General features: G+C 40.4%; 1 protein-coding gene across 1 annotated transcript; it reads right to left on the bottom strand.

The window, feature by feature from the left end:
• Positions 1 to 8,009: 8,009 nt before the first annotated feature.
• On the bottom strand, positions 8,010 to 9,074 carry LOC110864898. Its single transcript, XM_022114090.1, has one exon. The coding sequence runs from the start codon at positions 9,072 to 9,074 to the stop codon at positions 8,010 to 8,012; it is 1,065 nt and encodes a 354-aa protein (XP_021969782.1).
• Positions 9,075 to 12,219: the final 3,145 nt, after the last annotated feature.

The raw sequence follows: 12,219 nt of genomic DNA, 5'->3' as shown, positions 1-12,219 counted from the left end.
TTGGTTCCTAGCATGACGAAGAGCACTGCTTTTTTTGGAGGTGTTCCGAATTATGTGAAAGATCAAATCCGTAGTATCATGCAGTTTGATGAAGGCATTCTTCCGGTTAGGTATCTTGGTGTTCCTCTTATCTCATCTAGATTGAATTATTCTGATTGTAAAAAGCTTGTAGAAAACTTGGAATCTCGAATCACTGATTGGAAAGCAAAAAGCTTGTCGTTTGCTGGTCGTCTTCAACTTATTAGATCGGTGTTATCGTCTATGCATGTTTATTGGTCTTCCGTTTTTATATTACCAAAAAGAATTGTCCATGATCTTGAAGATAGGATGCGAAGATTTCTTTGGACTCAAGGTAATAATATAAAGGGTAAGGCGAAAGTTAAATGGAGTCGTGTGTATTTGCCTAAGGAAGAAGGTGGGTTGGGTATCCGAAGAATTTCTGACATGAATAATGCTCTTATGGTTGCTCACATCTGGAGTCTCTTGACTCATAGGGAATCTTTATGGGTTAAATGGGTTCACTCGTATTGCATCCGGGATAGAAGTTTTTGGGATGTGCCTGCTTGGAATAATATTACGTGGGGTTGGCGAAAGATACTTCAACTGAGAACGCTCATACGTCAACACATTTGGATAAAATTAGGTAACGGAGCTAACACACGAGTCTGGTTTGATACATGGGATACGTTGTGCCCTTTGAATATCTTTATTACACCGAGAATGATTTCTAATGTGGGGTTTGATATGAGATTCACGGTTGCGGATATGATTCAAAATGGAGTGGGTATGGCGAACGCTTGGGTGACTAGATTTCCGGGTCTACATGACTTATCTAATGTCATGTTAGACCCTCATGTGCAAGATAAGACTATATGGAGCTCTAGAGACGGTAAAGATATGGAGTATAGCACTTATAGAGTATGGAATGATATTCGTCAGGTGCAAGAGAAGGTTGATTGGGATCGTATAGTGTGGTTTCCTCAGGCTATCCCTCGGCATTCTTTTCTCATGTGGCTTATAGTGTGCAAGAAACTAAAAACTCAGGATATTATGCGCAAGTGGGGATCGTCGGGTAATGCTAACTATAACCTCTTGTGTTGTTCTTTATGTACATCGGGACCGGACTCTCATGAACACCTCTTTTTTTAGTGCAACTTTGCATCTCAAGTCTGGTATGGGGTTCGCGAGAAGGCGGGTATGCTAACAATAGAGAAAACGTGGGACGGGATTATGAGCTGTTTACTGCAACATGCGGAGTCAAAACGTGCTTCTCACATCATTGGCAAATTAGTGGTGGCGGCATCGGCTTACTTTATTTTGGCAAGAACGAAATAACAGATTTTTCTCTCCAAAAAAAAGGAGTACGGCTCAAGTAATTGAGGTGATTCTTATGACCGTTAGAATGAAATTACATACAATGAAGTTTAGAAGAACAAATAACGTGAATCAAGTTTTGAGCGACTGGAGTCTACCTCGTGAGTTGCTGATGGACCAAGATGAGTGTGGCTGATCTCTGATTTCGATTGGTTAGAGCCGTTTTTTTGGTGCTTGTCTTGTCGTTTGTGGCTTGTTTGCTTTTGTTTGCATGTTGAGCTTTGCTTTGTTGTTTACGAGTGAACTCTAGTAATGGCATGTCATTCTATAGAACTGAGGTGTACTATATTCCTCACTTGTTTTATTTGGTTGTTGAATGAAATTTAACCGGGGTAACCCTTTACCCAAAAAAAACAAATGTTAGCCGATTCCAAATTACCGATATTCTTTTGGAGTGAAGCAGTTGCTGCAGCATGTTATACGCTAAATCGTGTTCTCACAGTAAAGAAGTACAAGAAAACCTGCTTCGAATTACTTCATCACTATAAACCAAATCTAAAATTCTTAGAACCGTTTGGATCACCTTGCACATTTATTGATCCAGATGGTAAATTTGGTGCGAAGGTTAACGAAGGTTTTTTTGTAGGTTATGCAAGTCCGCTGAAGAGAGTATTTGTTCCATGCTTGGGAAAGATTATACAAGTTCAGCATATTGATTGTCAACGGCATACAGCTCTGAGCCAACTTCCCGGAAAAAGATTGATGTTTGACTACGACAAACTCTGGGAGTCATTCCAATTGCCGATTGAGCCAAGTGAGGAGGAACTAGCATTATTATACCAACATCAGCAATCTATGTCACAAGACCAAATGCCAAGACCGTTGGTAGTTTCTCAGCCCATCGTGGGTACTAATGATCACAAGGCCGGTCCAAGTGGAACTGCACACGAAACCCCAGAAGAACCAACTCCAATATTTGATCATTCTGACGACTCATAATAAGAACCTGATCCGATCTTTGACGAGGAACCAAATATTGTATCTTCAGAAGCTGTTGATCACACGGGTGATCAGGACATCACAAATTTGCAATCTGAAGTAAGCGTGCCAGACACAGTCATGCCGAGAACTTTGTCATATCATCCTTCAGAACAAATAATTGGAGATGTTCACAGTGGCGTGAAAATGCGTGATCAAATCAACAAAGCCCTTACATGTTTTTATTCTTCTATAGCTCCTTTACAGGAAGAATTCTCATTGAAATGTTTCATCTCGTAGGTTGAGCCGAGAACATACAAAGAGGCATTGACCGAGGAAAGCTGGGTAAATGCAATGCAGGAGGAGCTTCTGCAGTTTGAGAAACTTGGAGTGTGGAGGTTGGTAGATCTCCCGGAAGATCAAAAGCTGACCAAGAACAAGTGGGTCTTTAAGTGTAAGCGGGATGATAGAGGGGTCATTGTGAGAAATAAAGCACGTTTGGTAGTCCAAGGTTTCAGTCAGCAAGAAGGCATTGACTTTACAGAAGTGTATGTGACAGTTGCTCGACTCGAGGTAATTAGAATCTTCCTGGCATTCGCATCTTGGAAAGGATTCAAGGTCTACCAATTAGATGTTAAATCTGCATTCCTTTACGGAAAAATCAAAGAAGAAGTGTGCGTTGGACAACCACCGGGGTTTACAGATCCAGTGCACAAAAACAAGGTCTATCTTCTCGACAAAGCGCTTTACGGACTACACCAGGCCCCGAGAGCCTGGTACGAGACGCTGTCCCAACATCTGCTGGCCAACAGGTTCATCAGAGGGACGGTTGATAGCACTTTGTTTACAAAAGAGGTTGCAGGACATCTACTCATCGTGCAGATTTATGTTAATGACATAATCTTTGGTTCGATAAATGACGAATTGTGCAAAGAGTTTGAGAAGGTTATGAAGAAAAAGTTTGAAATGAGTTCGATGGGGGAGATGAAGTTCTTCCTAGGGCTATAGGTTGAGCAAATGCCCGAAGGAATCTTTATTCACCAAACGAAATACGTGAATGATGTGCTGGAAAAGTTCAACATGTCTGAATCAACTCCAACATCAACCCCCCTGGCTCAAAATCTGTCACACCCTGGCTTTGCGGAAGCGTGGGTTTATTTGGTGTGACTTCTTAATACCATAGCAACAATCATAACAATGCTATATGATGAAAACATGAGATATTCATCCATTAAAAAAGTTTATAAAAAAATCCCATTTTCAATAATCACAAAATAAGTTACAAACCTTGACTTGATTTAAATGAGTTCATAAAAACTTATCAAAAGACCTTAAAACAATACTAGGTTTAGGGATATGTAACCCGTCCAGGAAGAGGTTACACCTTCTAAACCCTGGATGACTTCTTTATTCAAACGCAGCTTGAAAATACGTGCATACCGTGCCAGATCCGTTAGTTTCCTGAAATACATGTAGTTTGAAAAGTCAACATAAAGTTGAGCGAGTTTATGTGTAAGTGGGTATGTATGACCCGTTGTAAAAATGTCTGTATAAAAATCCCTGGTATGTAGCAAATAAGGAAAAAAAGAGATCACCATTGGGTTGCAAAGCCAATGATATGTGTGAAGTGCAGTAGGAAGACTCAAACCTAGCAGATTTTTGCGTCGGGCTCAAAGTCACCACCTGGTTCATTTGGCGGACTCAGGGGTTGGGCTCGCTACACCCAGATAGATCTACCGCTAATGACCCTCGGTCCTATAATGAGGATTAATGGCCTCCAGTTCCCGCCTACTCACTCACATGATCTAAGTAGTAACCCTCCTTACGCTAATCATACCATGTGTAAAAGTACTCATAATCATAGTAACATGTATTTCACCCCCGCAGTTTAAAAACTGAAAACAGTTAAGAGAAAAAAGGGGTACATGAACTCACTGAAGTGCGTCTCGAAATAGTATCTCCCAGTCAACCTGCTGCGTAACGACCTACACGTACTAACTTCTATTAGACGGACGGCCGTGTCTTAGCTTAAGGTTAAATGTCTTTGGGAAATAGTTAGACAACAACTATTTCGTGTGTACACTTCTTAATTATGCGTTAATTATATTCCTTCCCAAGGATGGGGGTTTTAATACATGCGCGTTTATATAATTCCAGGAATATATTGTTAAGTCCCACTTAATAATATATTTTAATTCATTCGTTTAAAACATTATATTTCCAAAATATAAATATTTTTCCCAAAAATATTATATTTTATTCCACATAATTTCCAAAATAATACTTTTATCAAAATACGCATTTAAGAGTATTTTTCCGAAAATACGTAAGTTACATTTAAAGTTCGGGTGGTAATAATAATACCGGTGTAACTTAAATATATATTTTTTTTTGGGTAAAGGGTTACCCCGGTGAATCTATTATAAACCGCAAATAAGTACAAGTAGTGAGGATGAATTCCACACTAGTTCATATACAGGACATGCCCCATATATGTAAGCCAACAAACATAAAAAAACCTATGACATCACATCAAACCTAGCCTACTACACATCATGCAAAGATATCTAGTAGACAAAACAATAAATAACCAAAGTCTTCAACCTCCATCATCGAAAATGAAGTTGCCACGAAACGGCAGCCCCTTTAGACGATCCCAAGACAGGCTAACCATTGAAGATCTTTGTGGAAGAGGTGCTTGCCCCTGTTCTAGAAGACGAAGGATATGTACCCGAATCCTTGGTTTCATCATAAACAACTTCAACCCCGTCCTCATCTAAATCCACATGAATCTGTCTACCCCCTTTATTTTTTTCTTGAGTTGAACCACCCCGACCCCCAACACATTCGAGCGCAGAAAACGGGTTATGGGTTTGGATTTTATGGGAAGTCGAAACCTGCTGAGAAGTAACAGGCTTTTTCTTCCTATCCACCGGCCTGTATTCAAATTTGGGCTTCTGGTTTTTTTGGGTAAAGGGTTACCCCGGTGATTCTATATATTCACAACCAAAAAGAAACAAGTGGAGTAGAGAGTCTACACCAGTTCTCTCATGAGACATGCCCCATGAGAGTAAAACCAGGAAACAAACCAAAAAAAAATCAATAAAACCAGGTCAAACACACCTAGACACTCATCTAGACAAATAACAATATGCTATAAAGAACTAATTAGCCTCCATCATCTTTAGTTTCGGTTTCAATCTCCCAATCCCCAAGCAGCTTCCGCACCCTAGCGTTGTTCTTTAGCTTAGCTCCCATCAACTTGTATCTCACAGTTTTTAGAATAGTATCTTTTACCATTTCGGGTGGACGTAGTTGGTTTCTAAATAATCTAGCATTTCGCTCTTGCCAAATAGTATATGCAGCAGCCGCAACTAGAATCTTTGCAACATAAACCTCAACTCTCTTTGATCGAAGACGAGCACATAACCATTCGATGATATCCACCCATCTCGACCTCACGGCCGCCATCCCCACTTTACCTCGAATCATATTCCAAACTTCATCTGAAAATTTACACTCAAAGAATAAATGATGATGAGAATCATAATTCTCATAGCACAATAAACAGCACATCATATTCATGTTTTTTCGCCTTGAAAGATCCCACTTCAGAATTCTGTCTTGAGTAAGAAGCTTTCTCTTCATAATCAGCCACATCATAAACGCGTGCCTAGGAATACATTGCGCAAACCAAACAATACCACTCCAATCCACCTCAGATTCTCTATACCGAATCGAGTGCCACACTGCAGACGATGAAAAATCCTGACAGTCACTACCATCTTTCCATTGCAAACGGTCAGATTTTGTCGGATTTAAGTGAAAGTGATCCAGCTGAATAAGAACAGGGAAAAGATCCCTCCACGCCAGCGGCCAAATCCAAGTTCCGTTAGAGTAAATATTGAAAACGGTGTCATCTAACCGAAAATCAGCATCCGTAATAGTCCTTGGCGACAGAAAATCACCCAGAGGACCTAAATCACTCCAAAGATCAAACCAAGCTGAAGTGTTGCGGCCATTACCTACATCGGACCAAACATGCTTTCGAATACTATACCTCATCTGAATGATCTTCCTCCAAGACCAAGTAGCATTTGATGTTGCTTTACAAACCCAGAAATTCTTTCCTTTAAGCCGATACGAATGAACCCACTCGACCCAGAGGGAATCCCGCTTCGTCACAATACTCCAAATATGAGACGCCATCAGGGCTTTGTTCATGTCCCCAATCCGTCTAATGCCTAACCCGCCTTCATACTTAGGAGTACAAACCACTTTCCACGAAACTTTAGCTTTACCTCTACTAAAAGACGCATCTTGAGACCATAAGAAATTTCTCATTCTAGCTTCAAGATCCTTAACAACCCGAGACGGAAGCATAAACACCGAGCACCAATAAATATGCATAGAAGACAGGACTGATATAATCAGTTGAAGCCGCCCTGCAAACGATAACAATTTGTTCTTCCAGTGCATGATACGTTTCTCAAGTTTCTCCACAAGCACCCGGCAATCATTATATCTAAGTGTAGAAGAAATAAGAGGGACTCCCAAGTACTTGACAGGTAACTTACCTTCCACAAAAGGCATGATGTCCAGAATTGCCTGCTTAACATGATCTTTCACATTGCAAAAGAAAACCGTACTTTTCTGGTTGTTAGGAACTAACCCCGACATCTTAGAAAACTTTGAAAGAGAGGACATAATACACTTAGCTGAATTCACTTCCCCTCTAGCAAATAGGAATAGGTCATCCGCAAAGCAAAGATTCAATATCCGCTGTTTTTCACATCTGTTATGAAATTTAAAAGAGGAGTCTATCCGAACAGAGTGCTGAAGAATACCCGTCAAAATCTCCATGACAAGAGTGAATAAATAAGGAGAAATAGGATCCCCTTGTCTTAACCCCCGTTTACCTCTGAAAAACCCATGAACCATGCCATTAACACATACCGAAAATGAAGTAGAAGAAACACAGATCATGATCCACTTCACCATGATATTGTTAAAACCAAACCCAAGAAGCACACTTTTCAGAAAACTCCAGTCCACCGTATCATATGCTTTCTGAATATCAACCTTAAAAGCACATCTTGGAGGCCCCACATTCCGATGATAGTTGTGCATTAATTCTTGCGTTAATAAGATGTTATCCGAAATTTTCCTACCCGGGACAAAGGCCGATTGATTTATACTCACAATCTCATTCAAACCTCCCTTTATCCTATCAGCAATAATCTTACTGATACACTTGTAAAGAACGTTACAACAAGCAATCGGGCGAAAATCAGTGACAACCATAGGAGTAGAAACCTTTGGAATAAGAACTATAAGCGTATGATTCAGCTCCCGAAGCAAATTACCAGTGTCAAAAAAATCCTTAATAGCATTAACAATATCATTACCAACCAGCGTCCAAGCACTCTTGAAAAACGCAGCCGTAAAACCATCCGGTCCCGGAGCTTTATCGTTGCCAATAGAGAACATCGCCTTTTTAACCTCCTCCTCCGTAACAGGCCGAACCATATTCGTTGCAACATTGTGAGATAGAATTTTCGGAAATAAATCTGGAGTAGGTTGTAACGAGATATCACCTTTCTTGCCAAAAAATTTCTCATAGTGTTGAACAAAAGCTTTATACACACTATCGCCTTCATAGAGATTCCCTTGAATATCTTTGATAACATCAATCCGACTACAATGATTTCGAATCTTCAAAGAGGAATGAAAAACGCCGTATTCATGTCACCCGCACTCAACCAATCAACTTTAGCTTTTTGTTTCAGAAAACGCTCTTCATCTAATAATGCCTCTTGAAGATCACGGCTAATCGAAGCTTCCTCATTCCGCACATCAGCATTATGCGGCTCTAGGTCAATCCTTCGCTGAATAGTATCTAACTTCAACCGACTAGTTTCAACTTTCTTGTGGAGATTTCCCTGTCTGAACAGCAACGCCCGAAGAGGGTGTTTAAGAGACTTTAACTTCTTGACAACTCTAAATTGGTGAACCCCGTCAACATTAATTGGCCAATGCTTATTAACAATCTCCAAAAATTCAGGTTTAAAAACCAGAAAATTAGCGAACTTAAACGGCCTCGGTTTGAGTTTCAACGCTTCCGGGATAGACAAGATACAAGGGCAATGATCCGAAAGCCTATAAGGCTTGAAAAATGCAACCGAGTTCGGGTATTCAGTAAGAAACGGAGTGTTTCCCATTACCCGATCAATTTTCTTAAGAAGACCCACACCATTCTTAGGCTTTTGGCTCCACGTAAAATGAATACCGGTGCGATTAATATCCACAACTTCTATGTCATCAACACAATCCTGAAAATCCCTCATACCAATCGAAATGGATGAAGAACCCATCGAATTATCTTCTATATTAAGAGCCGAGTTGAAATCACCCATAATACACCACGGCCGATCCGCAACAAAAACTTTATGCATAGACAGAAGATGCCAAAGCTCCCTCCGCGTAACATAATAATTATCGGCATACACAACAGAACAGAAAAGCACTCTCTTATCCAATTTAAAAACAAGCTGTAAATGCATAACCTGAGGAGATTGAGCAACGATCATTACATCAAAAATAGCAGGATTCCACCCAATGATTATTCTTGTGCCTTTGTTACAACATCCCCCATTGGAAGTCCAATCCCAAGAACGAAACACAGCTTTACACACTTTGCCCAACTTACCGACATCCACATGAGACTCTAAAATAGCACACAAGCTCAAATTGTAATCCTTGACAGCCTGCCGAACCTCCATTTGTTTGAGAGGGCGGTTCAACCCCCTTATATTCCATGAAGCGATACTAACCATTATTAACTTTCGGAGAAGGAGTGCTTGCCCCTTTGTCGTTCTTTGCGTTCCGAGTACCATCCAATATAAACCCATCCATTTCATCATAAATCTCCTCAACATCGTCATCATCCGAGTCCCCATTATTCGTATCCAATTGTTTCTTGCTAGGACCAGGCTCATCCTCCACCTCATTAAGAACATCAAACGGATTTGCTGACCGAAAAGAATTAGACGTAGACGTGGCAGCCCGTCCATTATCATGCTTCGGTTTATTGGTATCTCCTTTTGGCTTTTGCCCCACCGGACGATATTCAAACTTAGCCTTTTGTTTATTCACGGGAATCCCAGATCTCTTAGCAGCTTTCTTTCCGTAAACACCGGTATAACCCTCCTGATCCACAACAAGACCCTTTTTAGCTTGCGGATTCTTTGGTACATTCCGATTGTGTTCCTGAGGCATGCTCTTAGTCTTTTTCATAGGAAGCTTCGGGCAAGTTTCGGTCGTATGGCCAAAAACACAACAGGAAGCACAGCGATGCGGGCTCCATTCATACTCCACATACATAGTCTCTTTGGTAAAACCCTCTCCTTCAGATTCCGGGATTGCCATTGTAATTTCCTCTCGCAAGTCTTTCTCGGTTATTCCGGGCTTCTGGTTATTAACTTGAAAGCCATTCTTCTTTGGACTCTTCTTAACCGGAACGTCAGTGAAACCATCCTCGTCTACTATTGGCCTGTTAATAGGAGATTTGGATGTTGAGCCAATGCGAGTAGGGCATTCCTCAGAGTCATGCCCAAACACACAGCAGTGAGCACATCTTGGAGGTTCCCATTCATACTCCACCCGAATAGTGTCCGTAACATATTTGTTTCCATCCAATTCAGGAATAGCCATGGTTATAGTGCCTTTCAAATCCTGATCAGCTGATATTTCAATGAGAGCCCTAGCATAGCTGCTCCGTCCCCATGCCTCATTACACATATCAACAGTATACGAATCCAGCCGCACAGGAGATCCAATTTTTGAAGCCAGCATGCTTAACCCATCATCAGAATATGCCACTAGAGGGACGTCATGCAATTTCACCCAAACCGCGACCTTTTTAAACTCTTCTTTTTTAAGGCTGTTTGTAGGGGACCAAATGTTGAGAAACAAGGGTTTGTTACGGATCATCCAAGGACCCCCTTCAAGAACAGCGTCCATTCCCTTCCTATCTTCAAACTTGAAGAAAAAGAACCCATTTGAATTCATCATCGTCTTCACAAGACCATGTTTCTTCCAATTTGTTCTCACAAAGTAATCAACAACCGGATATGCAATTCTATCCCCCAGGAAGTAACCATAAAGAGTGTTAGCTAACCTGTTGTTAACTTGGCGAACAGAGTCAATCGGAAGCACTACATCCACACCATCCAAAGAGGCATCGGATATTAGCTTTCGAAAATTTACTTTCGGTACTTGGTTAGCCGTATCATTGGTCTTCCTAGCACTTTCCTCCTCACTTTGATTCTGATTACCAACCCGCTTAGGACCACTCTGCTCACCCTGTTTGTTTAGTACCACATCAGCATACAATTGTTGTTGGACTCGAGCATTATCACCCTGTTCCTGCTTTCGGACACGAGCAGGACTGACATCATTTAGCGGTAGCACAAATGATACCTTTCGCTTATCAAAAACCATTGCATAATCCTCATCCGATGAATCCGAACAGCCAAGAACATAATCAGTATCATTCAGCGGTACCATGAACCGAACCTTCTTATTACCCACTTCTGAAACTGTAGGGATTTGTGAATTTTGTCTTGGCTCAAAAGGTTTCCCATCGATACTTCGGATCTTTCTCGCAAAGACGTTTGAATTATCACCCGAATTGTTAAGTTCATCCATTACAATATTGCCAAACCCTAGCAGCCGACACTAGAGATTCAGCAAAAAGTATGCCGGCTGACACAAAAGCAGCCGTGAAAAATCCCAACCGAACTCAACAAATGAAAACAATCAAAACCCTAGCCGCCGTCAAGCTGAAATATGAACCAAATCCAACCCTAAACTGAATTATCGTTGAAAAAGGATTACCGAATCAGAAAACAGATGTAATCAGTGCCGCAAAACCCTAATCTGAAACGCCGCAACCCTAATCTGAAACGGGCAATGAACGGAAAGTGCTGAAACTCTAATACAAATCGGCTAGCCAAAGATGTAATAAGCTGCAGCCCTTTAACCCCGTAATCAAATGGCAGACGAACAGAAAATCACCAAATAAACCGAAACCCTAGGAAAAAAACAAAATCCCTAATCTGATTTCAATGGGTTAGAAATAGAGGATCGATTGATGATAATCGGAATCCCTAGTTGCTAAACAAAATCAATCGAGACCAGGATTTGATGGAAGAACTTGAGGGTTTCACGGTTTTCCCCAAATCGCCCATATCGCCCAGAGCTCATTCTCTTTTTGCCCCTGGTTACCTTCTTATGCCTTGTCTGATTGGTGTACTTTATTGTGAAGGCGTTGGTATTATTTTGGAGTCGTTATTATTCAGTATGTTCCAGTAATATTATTTTTACTCTAAAAATAATATTTATGTAGTTCACAAAATAATCATGTAAGCACACAAACGTTTTATTATGAACATATATTCTCAATATATATTTAACAGGTTTCATTTACAAAAATCCACCTCCGACACTTGGTTATTTTGTAATAAAAATCCTGGTGAAATTTATATTTTAGAAATCAAGTTGAAAATATATTTATAACACTTGTCACCAAAATATTTCTAGGTGTTATATTTCTAGAAAAATTTCGCCAGGGTTTCCTCTGTAACTGGAGGTGGCCACGCTTTCTAGCGTATCATTTTCTTTTCATATAACACGTTAGATCTCTTTCAAATACCCAACCTGACATTTGGGCATGCAAAATATTGCTTATATCGATTCAGTTTTAAAACACAAAACTGGGTTGTTTTCGGGTAATTTATTAAAATAGTTATCTTATTCGAAAAATTCCCAAGTTTTTACAGAATGACTTATACGATCCAAATATTATTGTGTAAAAATATCGTGGTCCAAATCATCACCAATATTTTGTAGAAATTCATTTTCCAG

This window comes from Helianthus annuus, chromosome 1 (genome assembly GCF_002127325.2).
Source record: "Helianthus annuus cultivar XRQ/B chromosome 1, HanXRQr2.0-SUNRISE, whole genome shotgun sequence".
Lineage (NCBI taxonomy): Eukaryota > Viridiplantae > Streptophyta > Magnoliopsida > Asterales > Asteraceae > Helianthus > Helianthus annuus.
Note: the sequence above shows the minus strand (reverse complement) of the source record. Positions and strands in the feature narration are given on the sequence as shown.